The sequence below is a fragment of the Narcine bancroftii genome, chromosome 12 (genome assembly GCF_036971445.1).
Source record: "Narcine bancroftii isolate sNarBan1 chromosome 12, sNarBan1.hap1, whole genome shotgun sequence".
In the NCBI taxonomy this organism is placed as follows: Eukaryota; Metazoa; Chordata; class Chondrichthyes; order Torpediniformes; family Narcinidae; genus Narcine; species Narcine bancroftii.
Window position 1 is genome coordinate 52,593,517 of NC_091480.1, and position 23,106 is coordinate 52,616,622.

Consider the following 23,106-nt stretch of genomic DNA (forward strand, 5'->3'; position numbering starts at 1 on the left):
TGGGTAGCACGTGGAAGGGCTTGTTACCATGCTGTACATCAAAGTTTAAAATTTAACTAAAAACTTGCATTTGTATTGCTGGTTCTCACTAGCCCCTTTCACACTTGCATCCCATTAAATCAGCCGTTCAATGTCACACTAGACCACTCCTAACTGGGTCACTGAACACTTTCACACTTGCAAGGGTTTATCCCCAGCATTTGGTCTGTTCCACCTTTATATAGGAAGTGCCTGCAATGCAATTGCCCATTTCACACTTGCCTGATCTCAATGCTGGCATCTACAGACGCCAGGGATTATATGAGAGGTCGAGGCCAGCAAACCGCTGTGTGAGAGGATGTCAGCGTTGAGCAGATTTTGCTTTCACACGGCACTTTAAAGGCCGATTGACGTTCGATTCATAGAAGATAGGAGCAGGAGTAGGTCATTCGACCTTTCGAGCCTGCTCCGCCATTCAACGAGATTCCTGGGATCACTGGCAAGTGTGAAAGGGGCTACAGAGAAGTAGCCAGAAATGCAACAAACATTGAAGACTTAGTTTGGGGGGGGGTGGAAGGGTTCAGATTTGGGCAATTCTGACCTGGAGTCACAAGTGCAGACACAAAAGCCGCACCCCAATGACCTCCAATCCTTAACCAAGATACTAAATACAGCCAGAATAACCCCATTCTTTACATTTTCCGACCTGGGGGGCGGGGGGGAAGTGGGGGAGAAAGAGGAGAGATTGTATTCCTGCCTGATAAGTGCTAAGTTGTGGTTAAGAGACACTCAAGTGAAATTGCTCTTTTTTTGATTAGTGAAGGAAGGAGGGACATGTAAAAAGGTAAACTGGAAGGTAGGGCATACTGTGATGTACGTGATCAAGAAAGGACAAGTTTGAAGGGGGCATCTAGCCCATAAACCTCTCAACACTTCACACAAGTTCCATTCACAAAGCATCTAAACCAGTCACTCTCAACCTTTTGGCAGCGACGCCTTTACAGAGCCAGCACTCGGGACAAGGATTCGAATCCCACGCTGTCTGTAAGGAGTTTGTCCGTTCTCCCCGTGTCTGCATGGGTTTTACCCAGGGGCTCCAGTTTCCGCCCATCATTCAAAAACAATGTAAATTGGGCAGCACATACTCATGGGCTGAAAGTGCCAATGTATGTCTGCATTTTTTTTTGGCTGTGGCACCCCACCGCTTCAGACCCTGCTCAAAGTTTATGGGTCCCCTTTCCCGTGAAGCAGTCATGTTTAGTCATTTTCTTCTGCACTCCTCTCCTACAGACTACATAGAAAAAATTTTACAATTTCAATCCGTGCCCCCCACCCCTTAAATATTCTGTGGTACGGGGATCCAAACAGAGAGAAGTGTCCCAGTCCACTTCACAAAAGCATCAGATGCCCAAAAGTAATTAAAGCAAAAAAAGGGAAGAGTTAGATCAGAACAGAATTTAACCAGAGGAAAGTCTGGAAAATAGACAACTAGGTGCCAGTGGGAGACCAGCTGGCTGCAGAGACAGGACAGAAACATTCAAATGCACATATTTTATTCTGGAGGTGCCCATGCTGAGTGGGACAATGTAAAAGAGAACAAGAAACACTCACGTGGGTGAAACAAAAGTCTGCAGACCCTGCAATTGTAGTGAAAACACGAAAATGCTGGAAGATCTTGGCCAGGTTGGCAGCATGCATGGACGCTGCAGGACTGGCTGAGTTCCTCCAGCATTTTTGTGTTTTGACAAAAATACTCAAACCTGGAGATGATTGAAGAATCAATGAAGATTTCAGCGACGGAATGCCTGGACAGGCAGACAGAGAAAGCCGAATTAAAGGTTTCAATCTTAAGCACCTTTCACACTTACCAGTGATCCCACCCAGGAATCAAATGCCAATCAGCCTTTATAATGACAAGTGCAAAAGCAAAATCTGCTCAACGCCAGCGTCAGATGATCTCATCTCATGCCGGCCTCGACCACTAGTACAATCCCCGGCATCTACAGACATCAGGCAAGAGTGAAACGGACAGTTGCATGCAGGCACTTCTGATTAAAGGTGGAACAGACCAAACGCCAGGAATAAACCCTTGCAAGTGTGAAAGCATGAAATGTCCTGGTTAGGAGTGGTCTAGTGTGAAAGGGACACTGTATTCCTTTCAGTATTCCAGGACACTGAATGGCCAATTTACTGAGATGCAAGTGTGAAAGGGGCTTTAGTGCAGAAGAATCAGAATTTATTGTCATGAGCATATTGCAAAATTTGTCATTTTGCAGCCACGTTTCGGTACAAACATTGCTAGAAATTACATTAGAGCAAAGAAAAAGTCAAAGTCAGGCTGTGCCTGTGGTTCATTAATTATTCAGGAATCTGATGGCAGCGGGTAAGAAGCTGTCCTTGTGCCGCTGAGTGCTTGTCTTTAGGCTCCTGTACCTTTTCCCGGATGGTAGCAGAGTGAAAAGGGAGTGGCCTAGGGTTTGGGGGAATAACCTCCATGCACTTATTCCTGGCAGCGAGGATGGAACATGAAAAGGATTGCGTGTGGTGGTATGCCATTAGGCAGGTGAACCAGTCCCGCTTGTCACGCATCCGGCGGGGCAGCCAACCAAAATGGCGCTGTCGGGGGTTTCCTCCCAACCTCGGCACCGGGCTCAGAAGCCCGCACGCGCTTGGGGACCCACGTAATTATCAACGGTTTAATGACGCGACAGTACCTGACCATTACCCAATCCCTCACATCCAGGACTACAGCCAACCTGCTGTAAAGCAAGGGTATTCTCCAAGGTTGACCTGGTGCGCAGGTATCACCAAATCCTGGTGCACCACGAGGACATACCCAGAACAGCTATCATCACCTTCTTCGGCTTGTTCGAGTTCCTATGCTTGCCGTTCAGGCTCAAGAACGCTGCCCAGACCTTCCAGCGCCTTATGGATACAATAGGCAGGGATTTGAATTTCGTATTCATTTACCTGGACAACATCCTTGTCGCCAGCAGAGACCGGGCACAACACAAGTCTCCTGACTGGCCGACTTTGGCCTAACAATCAATCCGGCCAAGTGCCAGTTCGGGAAAGAGTCCATGCAGTTCCTGGGCTATACCATCACGGCCGAAGTAGTCACACCTGCCGCTATGAAGGTCACTGCAATCAGGGAGTTCCCACGCCCGGACAACCTCAAGGAGCTAAAGGAGTTCGCAGGTATGGTCAATTTCTCTAACCGCTTCATTCCAGGTGCAGCGCGCATCACGCAGCCGGTCTTCGCCCTCATTGCGGCCAAAGACAAGATGTTCGCCTGGACTCCAGAGGCCAGCAGGGCATTCGAAGCCACGAAAGATGCCCTCGTGAAGGCTACCCTGCTCATCCACCCATGCACCGACCTGCATACGGCGCTCTCCGTCGATGCCTCTGCCACAGCCGTCGGTGCTGTCCTGGAGCAGCAGGTGAACGGACAGTGGAAACCACTAGCATTCTTTAGCCGACTTCTTCGCCCGCCAGAGCGCAAGTATAGCACTTTCGATCATGAGTTGCTAGGCATGTACCTGGCGGGGCATCATTTCCACTATTTCTTGGAGGGGAGGCCTTTCACCATTTTTACCGACCACAAACCTCTCACTCAGGTGCTCGCTATGGCAAGAGATCCCTGGTTGGCCCGCCAACAGCGTCACCTCTCCTTTGTATCGGAGTTCACCACCGACATTTGGCACAAGGTGGGGAAAGACAATGTGGTCGCCGACGCACTCTCACGACCGGCCATTTGCACACTGACACCTGGCCTCGACTTCAACCAGCTCACCCAGGACCAGAAGTCCAACGAGGAGACGCGGGCCTGCGGTTCCAGGACCTCCCGACTCCTCACGGTGAGGGCACCGTCCTGTGCGATGTCTCTATGGGCACAACCCCCCAGCAGTCACCGCCTCCGGGCCCAGTTGGACTCCTTCACACCCCCACCGGCGCCCAGACATGGCACATCCCCAGCGAGCTGTACTCTGCAGAGTACATTTTTATCAGGCGAGGCACATTCACAGCACTTCTACAAAGACCATACGAAGAGCCGTACAAAGTCGTCCAACGTTCAGGATCCACTTTCACACTGGACATCGCTGGTAAGACGGAACTGTTTACGGTGGATAGGTTAAAGCCAGCCCACCTCGACCCCACTGAACCAGCTGTTGTGGCCTAACCCAAGAAGCGAGGCCACCTGGCAAAAAAGGACGTTGGCACCGGTTCTGGGGGGGGGCTGTGTGGTGGTACGCCATTAGGCAGGCAAACCGGCCCCGCTCATCACGCACGTGGCAGTTAGCCAAAATGGTGCCGTCGGGGGTTTCCTCCCAACCTCGGCACTGGCTCGGAGGCCCGTGCTTGGGGACCCACGTGACGCCCCGGTGACGTCAGGGGGTCCCAGCGAGGTGCTCAGCCAGGTTGGGAATACAAGACCAGCCAGGCAGCCTGCAATAAATCAGTTTTTGCTCACTAAACTCAACCCATCTGGTTGTGTGATCCTTCAGTTAGCAGGGCACCCGCTGCTACATGCGTTTGCACTACATGGATACTGCAAGAAAAATAATATTACCAGACAGGAAACTTTTTTTTAAATTAAAAAAGGCCATTATTCAGGTACAGAACTAGCAGCATCATTGGGACAGCAGAAATGAACAGGTATGGGGGGAAATTGTAGAACCACAAATCTCTGCATCCATTTGGATCCTGCTCATTTGGCAACATGTAAATGTGAAAAGCCTCCAGAGCTCGACGCATTTCCAAAAATTATGCCAGTCATTGACTGGTGTCAGGGTGAGGAGGATGAAAGACACAAGACATGAATAAATGGGGGTTTGCATATATGTAGCATCTCATCACGAGGTTAATTACTTGGAAGTGCCACACACAGGAGCCAATTTGCAAACACCAACCTCATGAGAACAATGTCAAGAATGTCTGAACAAGCAGCTGATTTGACCACTTGCAAGTTAAACTCTGGAACTCGGTGACTGCAGCCCCTGATGCGGCCAGGGTGGTGAATTTTTATTGGAGGGGGAGAATATATTCGCTGGGTGAGATTGCACCTTCCTCGGCTCGGCGGATTGAACACGGCCACGTCGCTCTCCCAGAGAAGATCAAGGGGCCAAGGATGAAGTGGGTGACTTTCAGGAGCGGGTGGCGAAAGGAGCCGCCGATTCAGGGACAAGGGAGAGGTTTTGATCACAATGAACCTCTTTCGCCGTTCCCCAAGATCTCACTGCTCTCCAATTCCAGCCTCGAGTGGTTCTCAACCTCTTCCTCCCATCCTTACTAACCCCAGAGCACCTGTGGGAGAAGGGATTAATTCAATTGGTATGTAAGTGGGGGGGGGATAGTTGAGAATCACAGAACTTCCCCGAGTTTAGGTCTTGGCCTCATGTGGAGTAAAAAAAAAACCCTTTGATTCGGACGCCCGTCCACATTTTGTCCTCCCTTTGATGAAAGGCTGAAGTCCGAAACGTGCATCTTCCGCACGGTCTGACCTGCATTGTGTTTTTTTTTAAAATGTAGACCTACATCACAGTAACAGGCCAATTCGGCCCACGAACCGCCCAATTTACACCCCATTCACTCACACCTCCCCCTTTCCTCCCCCTCCTCGGTACAGTTTGAAGGGCGGGAGGAAACCGGAGCCCCCGGGGAAAACCCACAAACTCCGGCGCCGGATTCGAACCCGCGTCGCCGGCTCTATAACTGCATCAAATTTTGAATGAAGAGGGGACTGTAGATCCGGACGTGGGCGACTGGGTTCCATCAGATTTATTCATCGCCTAAACGGGGAATGTGGTGTGTGTCAATGTGTGTTTTTTTTTAAATAAAATGACGAATATCTAACCTTGCAGAGTTCTGGCTGTGATTTGGGAGATTTTTTTTTAAATCACGCCCCTACGTTGGTCTCCAAACAAACAAACCAACGAAAGGCAGGCAGCAACGCTATTAAAAGCGTAAAGGTTTAGCAGCGCCGTGTGAATGTAACCCCTCGTCTCCGCGATGTCTCGCTTTTGAAAAAAAATGTTTTGTTAACACCTTCATGGCCAAGTGAGAGCGAGTTTCTCGTCACCTGAACCACTCCCCATGAAGCAACCTCAACTTGCACAAAAATCTTAAACAAACAACGTTTTATAAAATCTCGATTTCCGTCTTGTCGAAGGTTTCACTTTAACCCCGAAAAGAGGGACATTACGATGAGGTTTCAGCTAAAAGTTTCCAAATGCTGCTTACCGATAATAAAACGACTTTTGGGGACGTGGAGAGAGAAAATGTGGGGTCAAATCCACCTTACCTGACTGAGACGCTGCACCAGTCAGAAACGACAGTAAGTGTATGGCTAACACCTGCACACTTTCCATCTTCTGCTTTCCAGATTCCGGTCGTATCGTTGAGAGCCACTTCTAGGAAATTATTTCCATAACTTCTACTTTTTTTAAAAAAAGAGAAAATTTAAAAAAAAACCCACGAGGCTTATAGACGCGTTTGAAAACTTTGAGGAGAGTTTTTTTAGTCAAACTTTTTCATTCCCACTCGAGTTGTTGCTCCGCGCTCGTCAGTTTCACGCTGATGTGACACATGGGATTAGCTCCACCTTCTGAAGCCAACGCACATCCCGAGGAAGGTGAGGAACCATGTTACACTAGTAACAAATCTAAGGAGTCGGATAGAGAACCAGATTCAACTTTTTAAAAAAGATTAGATTTTTGGCGATGTTATAAAACCAACACGAGTGTGTGTTTGTGCAAGCCCCGCCTTCTCAAAAATTGAACCGTGCACAAAAAAATTCACAGCCAATTTCCGAGCGCACGGCTAATTGAGAGGTACCAGGCACCAGGACGGGTAATTAATGCGAATTGAAGATTGCATGTAGAAACAATTAAAATATGCTTTTAAAAGTTTTGACTTTTTCTGAAATAAAAGAACAATTTCTGTACAGGTTTTTTTTAAAAAAACAACGCTATTAATATAGTCATTAAAATATTTCCTGCTCACGTTTCCCTGCAAAAAGTGTTTTAATATCAGTTAATCGATCTTGCATTCAATACAGAGAAATGCCGCCGTGTAAAATGCAGGGTCGGCTTTATCCACTGAGGGCGGGTGAGGTACAAACCAGAGGAGGTGGGGAGAAGGGCGAAAAGTTTAGGGGGAACTTCTTCACACCTCTCTGGACAGGTCCATGGATGGGAGAGGTATGGAAGGTGTAAGTCAACGTGACTAAGCAGTGAAATGGTTCGGCACAGGCTAGAAGGGACTGTTTCTGTGTTGTCGTATCTCTCAGCGACCTGCGACCAATGGTCTCGGAGCGACCTTTCCAACCGAACTTCTCCTGGCCGGAATCCATCCATACGCATTTCCCCAGGAGGGGGTGGTAGTGGATAGGGCTCGGATCCGACCATTCATTTTTATTGTATGGGGAGCGGGACTGTGTGTCCTCCTCTCCTATATTTTGTTACGTTTAAGCAAGATTTTCATTTCAGACGCTCCAAAATATTTTAGTCGGTGGAAAATCTTATCAAACATCAAATGTGTTTTTTACATTGACCTTGTCAAACATCAGACACGACGTGTTATCAACGCGTCGCCAATATTTTTGGTATTAAAAAGGAACTGTCGGAGTTAATTAATTGGTGTGTCAGAGAACTGTAGAAACGGATTGTCCGCCTGTTCACATTACTTAAGATTCACCTTTTCCAAAATGAGTTGGTTCTATAAAGGGTCCAGTCCGGAAACAGCCACGTAGCCACTTTCCACATTAAATGCGGCCATTGATACAAATAGCCTTATGCAGTGGTTCTCGACCTTTTCCTCCCACTCACGTATCACTTTAAGTCATCCCAGAGATAGCCTAGGTTCTCTGTGATTAGGCATCACTTAAAGTGGTATGTGAGGGGAGGGGGGGGGGGGGAAGGTTGAGAACCACTAGATTAGTCCAATCTAAGTTTCTGCCCATGATCTCTCTCATACAACTGATTCCTAGATCTTGACGGTTCGTCAAGTGGTCTTAAATCCGTTTCTCTTTCCACAGATGTATAACCAGCTGGGTGTTTCCAGCTTGCTCTGTCTTTGTCATTGAAGGCAGGGATATCCGTTGCCTTTAAGCCCCATCTGGTGGCTGGGTGTCAATTAACAGTACACAGAGATTCTGCAAACTCCTGGAGCGTCGAAGAATGAGGGGAGATTTGGCAGAGGTTCCCAACCTTTTTTCCACTCACATACCACTTTAAGTATTCCCTATGCCATCATTGCTCTGTGATTAGTAAGGGATTGTTTAAGATGGGATAAGGATGGGAAGCTAAGGTTGAGGGTTTAGACCCAATTGTTACTGAAATATTTTCCTTGAGAAAAATTGTCATTGGCCCATTTCCTTTGGAGATATGGAATCATGCACATGAGTCAATGAGGGACAATTAAAACAGTGGTTTTCAAACTTTTTCTTCCCACCCACATCCCACTTAAACAATCCCTCACTAATCACAGAGCATCTATAGCATAGGGATTACTTAAAGTGGGATGAGAGTGGAAAGAAAAAGGTTGAGAACCACTGTGATAGAGGTATTTAAAATTTATGAGGAAGATAGACAGGGTAAATATAGATAGACTTTTTCCCCTGAGGGTAGGTGAGATACAAATAAGAGGACATGGGAGTGCTCAATTTTAACATTTGGACAGGTACATGGATGGGAGGGGATATGGACTGGGTGCTGCTCAGTGGGACTAGGCAGAAAAATGGTTCAGCCCAGGCAAGAAGGGCCAAAGCGTCTGTTTTATGGGTTTTTTTGGAAATGGGAACGGCAATAATGAAGGGAACTTTACACAGAGAGTGGTGGGAGTGTGGAATGAGCTGCCAGCTAAATTGGTAAATACGGGCTCCGTTTTCACATTCAAAGAATATTTGGATAGATGGGAGGGGTTTGGAGAGATGATTTGGATGCTGGCCAATGGGACTAGGCAGGCTAATAGTAAAAACATGAGGATGCGGAAACTCAGCTGGTCAAACAGTGTCCTTTATGTAGCAAAGATAAAGATACAGAACCAACTGTTTCGGGCCCATCAAGGTACGGACAAAATGTGGGCAGGATCCCGAACAAAATGGTGGGGGGGGGAGGGGGAGGAGCAGATTCCCACAAGCAGGAGGTAATAGGCGGATAAGTTTGGCACAGACTAAATGGGCCAAAAGGCTCGATTCTGTGCTCCGGTGTCCTACAGTTCTATGGAAATTGACTTGTGACAGAGGAACCCAATCATCCCAAACAAAGCTGAATATTAGTAACTCAGCAGGTCAGACAGCATCCATGGGTAGAAATTGGTCAGTCAATGTTTCTGATATGAATCCTTTCTCAAGACAGACAGCACAGGAGCTGAAATGAATGAATGGTAGGCCTGTGTTTGGTAGAAGAAATTAGATGAAGGGTTTTATGCAAACATAACCCAGGCTTGTGTGGAGAGAGAAAAAAAACCTGCAACCCAGTAAGAGTCTATTCTCACTTCACACTGATGTGCAGCCTGATCAAATGGGTGCAGAATTCAGTCTGGACAAGTGTGAGGGAATATATCTCAAAATAGGCATCACGACTGCTGCTGCAAAACAACACATTTCATGACACATGTTCATGACAATAAACCTGATTCTGATTTATGAGGGCACCAAGAATAGTCGTTTATTGTCATCTGATTGTACAAGTACAACCCAACGAAACAGTGTTCTCCAGTCCTCGGTGCAAAACACGCAGACACATAACCAGACATAACACACACATGCAGAACAAGTATTTACATAGACAAATAAATAGTTTTGTGAATATGAGAGTCTCGGGTGGTCAGTGTGAGCTGTTCCTTTGGTCGTTCAGCATCCTCACTGCCTGTGGGAAGAAGCTGTTCCTCAGCCTGGTGGTGCTGGCTCTGATCCTCCTGTATCTCTTCCCCGACAGGAGCAGCTGGAAGATGCTGTGTGCGGGGTGGAAGGGGTCCTGAATGATTTTGTGCAATAGATGACAGGGCCCTGAAAGCACAAGGACAGGTTGTTCTGAAGCCATATGGTACTTAGAGACAAATGGAACTGCAGATGTTGAAATCTAGAGGCAAAGGATAAACTGCTGGAAAAACTCAGCAGATTGAGCAGCATCTACAGAGCCAAACAGATAACCACCGTTTCCGGCTGAGCCCCTTCATCAGGATACTTACCATTACTGGCAAGAACACAATGAATTGAGCCAGGATTAGACTGCTCCACAATCTGGCCAGATGATGGCCCTATCTTTTAGTTCAGTGTCACTTTCTTGCACCAACTCCATCCTCTGATTACCTTAATATACAAAAATCCATCAACCTGTCTTGAATAATGTAACCAAGACTTTGCAGTCCTCTTCAGTAGAGATTCCAGATTTATTGTCAGAGCATATACCTGACATTACATACAACCCTGAGATTCTTTTCCCAAAGATATCACTGGGGTGAAGTAATTGCTTTGCCTCATCATGAAATGACCAACCCTTCATTCTGAGTCTTTCATTACTTGTTCTGGACACTCCAGCAGTGGAAACATCCTCACATCTACACTCTCAAGCCCCGTAACAATTTGTTTATGCATTTCATACCAACACGTTAATCAGGACCAGAAGTTTCAACCCCTGCTCAGCCTTTTCATCTTGGTGAATTTGTATTCAACTCAACTCTGCATTCCTATCCACCCCAAGTTACCCTTGCTTATCAAGTACCCACCTAACTCCATCTTAAACATAGTCCAGTTCCATCACCCTTTAAAAAGTTTGAACGATCTGCAGCCTCCGAGGAAACAAAATGCCTTAAATGGGCAACAACCCCTTATAGAGTGACCTCTGGGATCAGATTTTCCACACAGGAGAAAGATCTCCTCCTCATCCACCCAATCAATAAAGTTTTCTCCCACTCTCCTCGACTCCTGTGGATACCAACCCAGCTGCCCAAACATTCCTTTCAAGACAACAGTTGGGCGAACCTTCTCTGAACTCCTTCCAATGCCTTAACAACCTTCTTTAAATTAATTTTATAATTTTATACATACAGCATGGCAACAGGCCATTTCAGCCCATGAGTCCATGCTGCCCAATTCCACCCAATTATCATACTGGTGCATTTCAAACGGCGGGAGGAAACCGGAGCTCCCAGGGAAAACTGTTGGAACCAAAGGGTTAAGTAATCATGGAAAATATGCCTATTCATTATGTATTCATTAATCCATTACTTTGTAACAATTTACTATTTAAGGGAAATATTAATGCAATTAAGTAACAGCCACAGTATGTAGAAAAGTTGGCTGATTATAGTATGTGTAGAATTTGCTGCCTCCAAATACAAAGAGAGAAAATACTTTCATCCCCAATGTTACACTGCTAATTGTAAAGCACACATGGGAGAAAAAGGATAGCAGATAGGAGAAGTTAGACAGGATGAGGTTGGAGGAACCAGAGGGACAGTGATTTATTCTGAAACATGCCAGTGACAGGAAGATAAGTGGATTGCAAGGATAAGTGATAAGAGTACCATGACTGAGAATGTCAGAGACAAACAAAATGGATAAACCAATTTAGTAGGAATAATAAGTCATAAGGGTACACGGGAGGTGTTGATTAGAACAGAAGACTATGGCCAGACGAAAACAAATAAATAATTAGAAATATCTGGGCTATGAATTGACTTCTGATCAAAACAACAGGATGTTCTGGCCTTGGGGATTAAGATAGGAGGTCTACACCATCGATAAGTGCAGAGCAGGAAATTGCTTGAGATAAATTTTATGCAAGGAGTTTATCAAAGAAAGCCAACTCGTGGTCAATGTAACAATGTTGATCTATATAAACAGAAGAGACTGGACAGTAAGAGTCAGTCTTGGGGAATAGCTCACCGAGCAGGTGACCTATGAACTAACGACTGAACCAGAGCTCTGTTAAGCTTTATTCTTGTACTACGTAATAAACTGATTGTGAAACCGAATACCTTCTCCTATCACTTCATTCAACGAGCACGCTGGACTCAGACGACACATAGACTAAATTGAGGGTAGGGTAAAGCCAGAGTCCGACAAAACCCATGCAGACAATGTACAAAATTCAAAATAAATTTGCTTCCTTTGAACAAATGTCAGCAAAATTTAATCTTTTTTAAGACTTTTTAAAAAAATGTATTTACAAATTAGGCATTTCATTCAATCCAAAATTTCTGAAAAAAATATTCTTGATTTACTCTTTGATCAGCAGTTTTCCCATGGTGGATTAATATCAATTATCTACAAAAACTTAAGGGATTTAAGAACTGCCTCAATGACTGGGATTAAAAATAACTGATTTGAACATATCATTTTCAGATGAAGACTGGGACACCACTGTTAATTGTTTGTTTCAATTTTTAAGGTGGTGCACATGCCCAAAGTTAAATGATCTCACTTTTATTCTGATGTTGATCCATTATGGTGATAAGTGTAAAATCTTTGAAGTTTCACTGATCCATATGTTCAAGGAGTGTCTTAATTTAGAAAAAGTTTGGAAAAATATTTTCCAGACTTTAGCAAGGATTTTTAAGATCAAATTAGAAACACGTCCTTTCATTGCTTTATTTAGTTTTTCTCAAGGAGAGATTTCCTTGACTTTAGCCCAAGAGAGAATCCTAGTGTTTACCTCGCTGATAGCTAGACAAGCAATTCTGATGAAATAGAAAGATAACTCTTCACCAGCTCGTATTCCAAGGTTACAGGATATTATGTTTTATTTAAGTCTGGACAACATTAAAGATGTGGTGTGAATTTGATAAGATGTAGGGCCCATTCATGGATTATTATCACAACTGAAGGTTTAAGAGGGACGGATTCTCTGGAGACTTCCTGTCCAGTATCTGAAGGTCGTTATTCCATCCATATCTTCATAATATGTTAACCTTGTTTAGAGGGAGGGGTTCAATTAGTGGGGAGGGAATGTCTTTGTTTTTTTCTCTCTCCTTAGTAGAGATTATTAAATAAAATTGGGTTAAAAGTGGTTTATTATTAGATTATATCTTAAATCAAGATAAAAATACCTTTTTTCTTATAAATTGGATTTATATCTTATCTATTTTATATTCAATACTAATTTTGTTGGAAGATGTAAAATGGATTAACAATTAACCTAATACAATCGTAGAATTGGATTTACTGTAGGAGATAAATTAAGCTAATAATCATGGGTGTGATATGACCTCTTCTACACTATCAACCAGAAAACTATGTATATAGGGTTTTATTTATTAAACACAAAAAAAATATTTTGAAAAAAACACGCCCAGAGGACCCCAAAACCCAGCAGCAATAGATATTCACCAAGACAAATGGTTACTTAAACAAAAGTTGGTTTTAATTATCTTTAAGCATGAAAACAGAATCACACTTTAACTTATCACTATTGGCTTAACTAATCTAAATTAACCCCCTTCTAATTCTAAGTGCACATATATGTAATGTGTGTGTAAGTTCAGAAAAGTTCTTTGGTTCACAGTCCAATCTCACTTCTCATTCCTCCAAGTTCACTGGTTGCAGGTAATTTTTATACTGTGCACAGAATTAACATTTATAAAGTTCACCAGGCTTTGGTGCTTGAAAGGTAAATGGTTACCGTTCAGGAAGGTTCTTGTCAGTTTTCAGAGAGAGGTTTGTTGTTCCAGGATATCCACAACTGATGTACTTCCATCAGCCACTCCAATGTCTTGCTGACGAAACTTGTCCCTTCAGAGTTCTCCAGATGATAACCTCTTTCTTTCAGGTCACCACAGAATTCCTTTTTGTTATCTTACTTCAAGTGAAACATTAGATAGCCAGTCCTCTCCTCTTGCTTGAACCACAAGGGCTTTGACCAGGCTGTCATACAACTGGGCTTTCCATAAACTTCCCAGCTTATGGAATTCAATCAAAGCTAATTCATTGTTTCTACAACTTAGTACATGATAAAGGAAAAGTGAAATTATCAGCTTAAAGTTGTCGGTCATAATCTCAATTTTTTTTTCAGGAAGCGAACCTGCCATGTGCTAAGGCACCAGTGGCCCCACCTCTGTTGGATCCGGAGGGCGCTACGAGGCACCTCTCGATATAAATGGGACACTGGAGCAGCCTTTTATGGCTGCTGTCTGAAGGGCAAGTTTTAAGTTTTCGATCTGCTTTTGTAGACGGCCTCCAGGCAGAGGCTTGACATGAAAAGGCCTATAGCTAGTTGCGAGATTGTTTCAGGCTCAGATTTGGAAAAGAAAGCCTCTATCTGTTTTTAGTTATTTATAAGGTGAAAATGGCTTCTGTTGTGCAGGAACAATGAAGTGTGAAGAATCTATCAAGCTAACAAATGTTGTTTACAGTCAATTTACAGCCAATGAACTTTGAACCAAATCTAGGTATCTCAGAAAACCACTGGTAACTGGTAGCCGATCAGAACAGGATTCCTTTATTCTCACTCTCTGTCTCCTTCCAACTAGCCAATGCTCAACCCATGCTAGTACCCTTCCTGTCATTCCCTGAGCTCTCATCTTGTTCAGCTGCCTTGTGTGTGGCACCTTGTTGAAGGCCTTTTGAAAGTTCAAATTCATAACATCCACTGCCTCTCCCCTGTCTGTCCTACTTGTGATTTCTTCAAAAAATTTGCAGTAGGATTGTCAGACATGATTTTCCTTGAAGGAAACCATGCTGACTTGGGCCTATCATTAACCTCCGGTCACCTGCATCTCACCTGTATTCAGCAAAGATTTGAAGATCTCCATCAGAGCCCCAACAATCTTCTCGTGTGCTTTCCACAGCAGCCTGGGATACATCTCATCAAGCCCTGGGGATTTGTCCATCTTTGATCCCACTAAATATCTAATGCCTTCCTTTTATGGGCAACATATCCTCAAATTTTACTACTTCCTTTTCTGAATTCTCCCTACCATGTAATTCCCCTGAGTGAATTGAGAGGTTAGTGTGCCAGGGAATGTGTATGGTGTCAGAGGATGCAAGTGAGGAATTAAGTGAATACTTCTGTATTCGACTCAGAAGAAATGCCCTGTCGCGAGAATTCAACATGCTTTAGAATATTCTTAATCTCGTCCACTGGTACCATTTAATTCCCTCACTTTGTCCTCCAAAGGAAATGGAACTGCTCTCGAGGCTTTTATCCAGATAGTTGATTTAAGGAAATTGGTGGAAGAAACAAGTTGTGGGGCAGTTTAAGGAGTTACAAATACCATTTTATCAGTTAAATTTCCACTCAAATACCAAAGCTCCTTAGTACTCAAGCCATCCTTCCCTCAGAAAATCAAAAAGCTTTGTAAGTACTCAGATCAGGCAGCATCTTTGAGAAATAATTCATGGGAATGCCATTTCATTAAAACTGGAAATGCAGAGAAGGGAGAGAGAAATCCAACCATACTTCTGTTACCAACATCACCATTTATTTTAGAGCATTGGAGGAACAACACCTGATTTTCCATCCAGGCACTCTCCAGCCAGATGGCATTCAGATTGACTTCTCTGGTTTCTGCTAGATCACTCCCTACTCTCCCTCCCTTCCCCATCCCTCCGTCTCCTTTCCTCCAAGTCACCACCCCCTTCCCTCTCCATCTCCCCTCTCCCTGTTTGCTGCTGTGCCCTCCCTCCCTTCTTCACCTATTACCTGTGCTCCTTTCCCCTGCCCCTCTCAATGTTGTTTGGGCACCTGCTGACATTTTGTCAGTACCTTGATGAAGGGCTCAAGCTCGAAACATTGGTTCTTTATCTTGACTACATAAAGAACACTGTTTGACCTGCTGAGTTTCTTCAGCATCGTGTTATTACTACAACCACATTGCAGACTTCCAAGTAACCTGAGTACCATTTCTCACATGATCCTTGGATCAATCTTCTGAGCAAATACTAAATACAAATCTTGGTGTTAACAATAATCTATAGTCCTGAGATCCTTCAAAACTCTGCTGGTAACCTCTGCTGAAGCAAAACTTTCAACACCAAAAGGATGAGTTGGCCGTAAGGATCAAGGAACTGAAACATGATAAGGTAGCAGCAACCAGAATTTCAGAATCAAATGTCGTGAACAAGTCACAAAATTCATCATTTTGCAACAGCGTCACAGTGCAAACATTTCTATAAACCACCTTAAAAATAGAGCACAAAAAGTCAAAGCAGTGTCTGTTGTTCATTGTCCATTCAGGAATCTGCTGGCAGTGGAGAAGAGTGTTCGTCTTTAGGCTCCTGTACCTTTTTCCCCAATGGTAGCAGAATGAAGGCATAGTCTGGGTAGTGGGGAGGGGGGGGGGCCTTTGAGGATAGAGGCTACTTTTTTTTTTAAAGACACCGCCTCATGTAGATGTCCTCGATGAAGTGAAGTCTGGTGCATGTGATGTCATTGGCTGAGTTAACAACCCTCTGGAGTTTTTCTTGTCTTGAGCGTTGTCAACTCCATATCAATGATCCAACCAGCCAGAATGCTCTCCATGGTACACCTGTAGGTTTTCCAGTCTTTGGTGACGTACCAAATCTCCTCTGACATCTCACAAAGTATAGCCACTGGCGAGCCTTTTTTGTGATTGCATTGACGTGGAGGCTCCAGGACAGATCCTTGGAGAAGTTGACACCCAGAAATTTGAAGTTCTTGACCCTCTCCACTATTGACTTCTTGATGAGGACGGAGTTGTGTTCCCGACTTCCTCTTGAAGTCCACAATTATGTCCTTGGTTTTTCTAGCAATGAGCGCAAAGTTGTTGGTGTGACACCACTCAATGGGCTGATCCATCTCCCTCCTGTACACGTCCTCATTGCCGTTTGTGATTCTGCCGACATCTGTGGCGTCATCAGCAAATTTGTAGATGGCTATGGAGTTTTGCCTGGCCACACAGTCATGGGTATATAACGAGTAGAGCAGTGGGCAAAGCACACATCCCTGGGGCACACCTACGTTGATGATCAGTGAGGAGACGTTGTTTCCAATTCGTACTGACTGTGGTCACCCGATGACAAAGTCAAGGATCCAGTTGCAAAGGGGGGGGTACAGAGGCCCAAGGTTTGTAGCTTCTTGACCAGCACTGAGGGAGTAATGGTGTTGAAGTCTGAGCTGTAGTCGATGAAGAGTAGCCATACATAAGAGTTGCTGTTTTCTGAGTGGAGAGCCATTGATATTGCATCTACTATCGACTGTGATGATAGGTGAATTGCAGCAGGTCCAGATCTTTGCTGAGGTACATATTAATTCTGGCCATGAGCAACCTGTCAAAAGCATTTCAGTAGCATGTGTAGCTACTGGATGATAGTTGTTGAGGCAGGTTTACAAAAAAGTGGGAACCTGAAAGCATGCGAAGTTTCACCCTCTTGAATGATGTTCGGATGTCACTGAGAGGCAGATATCACAGGGAGTAGAAAGTAGCACTTGAAAAGGCAAGGTTTCCAACAGAGACGCAAAACACACAGAAATTCTGGAGGAACTTGGCAGATCTTGCAGCGTCCGTAAGAGGGAAAGATATAAAACGGACATTTCTGCTTCAGCCTTCTCCACAGCATGGTCAGCACCAGCAATTGGATTCAAATCCTGCACTGCAATGAGTTTGTACCTTCCCCCGTGAGTTTTCCCCATGGGCTCCGGTTTCCTCCCACCCTTCAAAACCTACCAGGATTGTAGGTTAATGTGGTATAAATTGTGTGGCAGACTCGTGGGCTGAAATGGCCTTTTACCATGCTGTTTATATCTAAATTTGAATCTGTTATGCAGACCAATATATTCCTACCAAAAAAACTAAACCCTTCCTATCACATCACCCTCTACTTCTGTTTCACCCATGTGCCTAAGAATCTCTTAAATGCACCTCCATCACCATCCTTAGCAAGGCATTCCAGGCAACCACAACTCTCCGTGTAAAAAAAACCTTCCTCCCTTCACTCCCCCCCCCCCCCCCACCCTATTTCTCCAGCATTTATTTTTACAAACATAGCATCCAGACTTTCGTATTTCATTCCAACAGAGAAGGTACAACTTCAGAAATCATAGTGGTAATGAAAATTGACATCGTTAAACTGAGTTGTTCCAGATCCCACAAAGCATAGCGGGCTTCTCCATTATAAATTGAATTCATTGAGTGTTTTGTTTAGTCCACATCCCTAACTGGCCACTGGAGATTGCACCCAGCATGTCTAGAACATAGAATGATTTGCTGGGAATGTGGGGATTGTAAAACAAGATTAATGTAATACCTGGTGGTCAGCCAGGACCTGGGCCTGAAAGCTTATTCTCAAGCTGTACCTTTCTGATTGTCAGAGGTTTTTTGCACCAGGAGTGAATCCACTGACACTCAGTGACTTTGAAGAAGCTATTGCTTCTTTCTCTTGTTAACAGCACAAGGCAATGCTCTTGGTTACTGTCTTGCAGCAGTCAAGAGTTAAGTACATCATGTAGTGTGTATTACATATCTATGTTACCGTGTGACATTAATCTTCAGACTCCAACATTTCCTGACTTCCATCCATCCTCAAAAAATCTGGGCAACACTACCATCCAGGCAAGAATCAAATCCGCTGACAAACAGCCAATCTGGCAAGTTAGTTAAAAGCATCATGGAAAACAGCCTTTCCCCCTAGCACAAAGGCAAGGAGATACTACAAAAAGGTTTTGAGGGCAAAAAACAGCAGGGATCATTTGAAACTTCCTGGACCAAAAGGCATTGCAAGTGAACTGCTGCAGTACATGTACACAATCTGGTCAATGCACCGACCTTCTCAGGAAATCCCCCTCCCCCCCCCCCCCACCAATGTTTGCATGGGAATTCCCTGGGGGCTTTGGTTTCCTCTCACCATTCAGGTGGGATGCAGGTCAATTGGGTATAATTAAGCAGTACAGACTCGTAGGCCAAAAGGGCAGTGGGTCTAAATTTAAAGCTTGCAAAGTGTGAACAGAAGGTAAACTGAAAATATTAGCAGCAAAATAAAACAATATCCATTTCTCATCATGCTGTGTAAACCCCAGAAAAAAGTCCAAATGAAAATGCAAACACATTTCAGTGGTCCAACATTTTTATTATTTCAAACCAAATGAGATTTGCTAGATGTTTACATTGGTTTGGGAGGAGGTCCACGTGGGATATTAGCCTGCAAAGGACAAAAAAGACAAAATGTTATGTTAGAAAGCAGTTAATTGTGCAAAGAATGCCACACAGAAGCAAGTATGTGTTGAATGTAACAAAAGCCACTAAAAAACCATTGAAACATCCAACTTGTTCTATGGCACACTTACAATAGCACTAAAAAGATTCAAAGCATTTTGATGATTTCTAATCACCATCATGTTCATTTTACCCCAACAACCAGAGGGCTTCAGGGTTATTTTATTTTTCAAGCAGATGACTGGCAACATGTCCTGTCCCAGCCAGGTGCAATCTAGGGGTGGGGCATCCATATAGGTGCAGCAGGCTATCAAAAAGACTGGAGACAGAGTTTACGAGCAGGAGTGTGGGGGAGGTTCTGCTACATCTGTACAAGGTCCTGGTGAGGTTGCACAAAGTGTGCAGTTCTGGTCTCCTTACTTGAGGAAGGATTATTGGGTTTGGAGGCAGTTCACCAGGTTGATCCCAGAGATGAGGTTAGCCTATGAGGATATATAAAATTATGAAAGGCATAGATAAGATCGAGGTAGGTAAGTTGTTCCCATTGGTTGGGGAGACCAGAACTAGGGGATATGTCTCAAATTCAAAACTGAGATGAGGAGAAACTGCTTTTCCCAGAGGGGTGGTGAATCTGTGGAATTTACTGGCCATTGAAGCAGTGGAGGCGACCTCAGTAAATATATTCAAGGCAAGGTTGGAATGACTGTTTACATATTAGGGGAAATTAAAGGATATGGGGAAAAGGCAGGTGGGTGGAGATGAGCCCATCAGATCAGCCATGATCTCAATGAATGGCAGGCATTCATTGAAGATGGATGGAAAAATAATCAACTTCCCCAAGATGTAACCCAACACTTGAGAAAGTAACCCCATTACGTTCATCATTTCTCTCAGCCAACCAACAGCAAAAACCCAGCGCAACTTCTAACCAGTTAAATAAACCCCCCCCCCCCCCAGGATTCTGCTCAAAGTTTATGGGCCCCCTTCCCTGTGAAGTAGTCAAATTTGTTATGCAAAGTAAAGAGGTATGAGACTCGCACCACCAGGTTCAGGAACAGCTGCTTCCCCTCCATGATCAACAAACTCAATCAGGGACTCATTGAAGGACTCATATTTTCACCTTATTTATCATTGAACATTTCTGTATTGCAGTTTGTTTAGATTTCATTCTTCATGTACCTTCTCTCTTTTGTTTACTATCTTTTCTCAAGTCAGTTTTTTGCAATACTGAAAAATGGTAATTCTGGCTCACGGGAAAAAAATCTCACGGTTGTACGTGATCACAATAAATATGAACTTTGGGAAAAAAAGCAAATTTGTTATTTTAATGTACTGTGGCCCCCAGGGTGATGGTTTAGAGACAAGACAAACTATCACTTATTACCATCAGCTGTTTTAATACTTACTCCTGGCCTGAAACGTGGAGGGGGGGTCCGGTCCTTCCTGGCCTCCCGGGAACGATTACGCACCACCTTGCTGTGGATAGCACAGCTGACACAATAATGCAATTTCACATACAGTTTGGGCAGCACGTACGCTGAAAACAAAGAAAGGAACACCAAGGCAATCAACAGCAGCTCCCAACCTTTTCAATGGAACCCCCATTCAAGCCTTTTACAGATTAGAACAGGAGAGAAAACATGGGAACACGGAGGCTTCCAGAGACTCACCATCAAAGACACTGGCTTCAGAAATATCTCGGACCGCAGCAGCCTCCACGATGTTACGGATGACAAACTTCTTGATGGCCTTGTCTTTGGGGACACAACGGGCACAGTTCGTGCACCTGATGGGCTGAACATGGCCACGGCCCTTCTTGGCACGTCCGTTATTCCTGCGCTTCTTCGTCTGAAAGAAAGCACGGCTCCTGTTAAAAGCACATTCACACATAGGAAAATCACTGGAAAGACTAAGATTTATCATCACTGATGAATGCAGGTCGTTAACAGTCAGGCATCATGATGGATCTGAAAACACATACAAGCCACACTGATGTGAGTACGGTCAACCTCCTTCCTCAAAGGACAATTAGCAGAGCTGGGACTTTTCTCTTTGGAGTGAAGAAGGATGAGAGAAGGCTTAAAAGAGGTCTACAAGATTCTGAGAGGTATAGGTAGGGCAGACAGCCAGCACCTTTTTCCCAGGACAGGAATAGCAAACAGAGGACATGCGTACAAAGTGAAGAGAGGAAAGTTTAGGGGAGAAGTCATAGTTAAGTTTTTTTTTTAAAAACTGGAATGTCTTGCCAGGGATTGTGGTGGAGGCCAAAACATTAGGAGTGTTTAGGAGACTTAGACAGACACAAGAATGGAAGAAAAATAGAAGGTTACAGGGTAGGGAGGGTTTAGAATTTAAATACTATGGATCAAGACAACATTGAGGGCCTAAGGGCCTGTACTACAATGTTCGCTTAGCAGTTTGTACGCCTTTACAGTGCTTGCAATCGTACTGGACCGGGGTTTGAATCCCACAACATCATGGGTTTTCTCTGGGGGCTCCAGTTTCCTCCCACTGTTCCAGGGATGGAAGTTAATTGGGCGTAAATTGTGCAGCACGAACTTGTGGGCCAAAATGTCTAAAATTCTGCAATTGCAAAGTTGGGATTCAGGCACATTCCACAAACACAAGATTTACTGCCAACACAACCTTTCACTACTAATATTGCATACAATATGCCAGGACTACAAAACATCAAATTCGCATTACCCATCAACTGAGCTTGCAGCAAGAATGCAAGGGAAAAGTAAATACAGAACGCTGAGGAAACTCAGCAAGTTGATGTATTTTTTGTAGCAAAATTAAAGATATCACCAATGTTTCAGGCTTGAGCCCTTCCTCAGATGTGATCACTGCACTCAAGCACGAACCATTGGCTGCTACCAACGGAGTTTCTCCAGTTTTCTGTTTGTACTTCAACAACAGCTTCTGCGGATTTTTGTGTTTTACTTCAATAACTTGATAGGGGACTAACTTTGGCGTTAACCCACGTGTGGCACCAGTTGCATGAGATTACTCCCATGCAGAATGTACCAAATGTTTGCAGGAATTGAAACGATGAAGAATCTGCTTCCGTATAAGCATTTTTCCCTTTCAGTCATTTTATGTAAATCATGAATGGAAAATTAACGTGTAGGCGTCAAACCCTCTGTATTTAGAAGCAATTGGCGGCTTCAGGCCCAAAGGTCGGGAAAGGGAGGCGAGGGACAAAGGCCAAGGACACGGGCTGGCCTGGATGTCCATCCCCAACCGCGGCGCCGGTACACGGCGTTCTCCATCCCCGGCCTGGTCGACATCACCCCAAACAAGGCCCGAACTCCCCGGCCTCCCAGCGCCAGGCTCCGACCCAACTCCCAGGCCCCGGCCCGCTAGGGCCGAACTCCCCGATCCGCCAGACCCGGAACGCTCCACTCCTCACCATCTTTCGCACGAGTCACAAAGAGGAATGCCAGGAGCCCAGCCGCGCCTTTTATACGCGCGCCTGTGCGCGCCACGGCGGCCCGAAACGAGCGGAACTCCCCCATCTCCGACACCTCCTCCGGACCGGGACACACGACGCTGCAGCGGCTGTCGCCGACGGTACTACACCGACCCGGCTGCCTCGTCGGGGGGCGCGTTTACCCCGGCAAACGCCGGGCACTACTTCAGTCCCGCGGAGGGCAGCGCCGCCTCGGGGAGTGAAGTGGTCCTTACCCAAAAGGCAGCGCGTGCCGTGGGAGTCATGTGATGCGGCCGCTCCGTGGCTCACGCTGGGAAAAGAAGTAAAGACACTTACATCTTCAAAAAGTCAACTTCATTCACAATCAAATATAAATGCGTCTGTTTTTTCTATATTCTTTGCGTCATACTGCCCCTTAATTTCATTTCTTACCAACCATTGTTCTCTGTAGCACTGTTGCGTTACACCCCTCTGTTATTCTCAACCTTTTCTCGGCTATTCCCTGCCACCCCCCAGGATCCTGCTCAAACTTTATGGGCTTTTACTTTAATGTGCTGTGGCCCCCAGGTTGCTCGAGA

The 23,106-nt window shown here is 44.8% G+C and overlaps 2 protein-coding genes across 8 annotated transcripts in view; both read right to left on the reverse strand.

Moving 5' to 3' along the window:
- The window catches only part of LOC138746852 (receptor tyrosine-protein kinase erbB-4-like), a 198,603-nt gene extending 192,052 nt beyond the window's left edge, over positions 1 to 6,551 (reverse strand). For all 5 annotated transcript variants that reach the window (XM_069905407.1, XM_069905408.1, XM_069905410.1 and 2 more), the window contains exon 1: positions 6,281 to 6,551. In XM_069905407.1, coding sequence (XP_069761508.1) covers positions 6,281 to 6,347 — 67 coding nt within the window. In that variant the 5' untranslated portion in view covers positions 6,348 to 6,551. The remainder of the gene's footprint in view (positions 1 to 6,280) is intronic.
- Positions 6,552 to 18,985: 12,434 nt separating this feature from the next.
- On the reverse strand, positions 18,986 to 22,827 carry rps26 (ribosomal protein S26). 3 transcript variants are annotated; one of them, XM_069905506.1, is made up of 4 exons: positions 22,783 to 22,827; positions 20,763 to 20,940; positions 20,499 to 20,629; positions 18,986 to 19,078 (listed from the first exon to the last, which is right to left on the reverse strand). In XM_069905506.1, the coding sequence occupies exons 1-4, from the start codon at positions 22,810 to 22,812 to the stop codon at positions 19,040 to 19,042; spliced, it is 378 nt and encodes a 125-aa protein (XP_069761607.1). In that variant the 5' UTR covers positions 22,813 to 22,827; the 3' UTR covers positions 18,986 to 19,039. The 3 variants fall into 3 exon arrangements, with proteins under 3 accessions (XP_069761607.1, XP_069761608.1, XP_069761606.1); XM_069905507.1 differs by lacking the exon at positions 22,783 to 22,827 and adding an exon at positions 22,508 to 22,613; XM_069905505.1 differs by lacking the exon at positions 22,783 to 22,827 and adding an exon at positions 22,064 to 22,126.
- Positions 22,828 to 23,106: the final 279 nt, after the last annotated feature.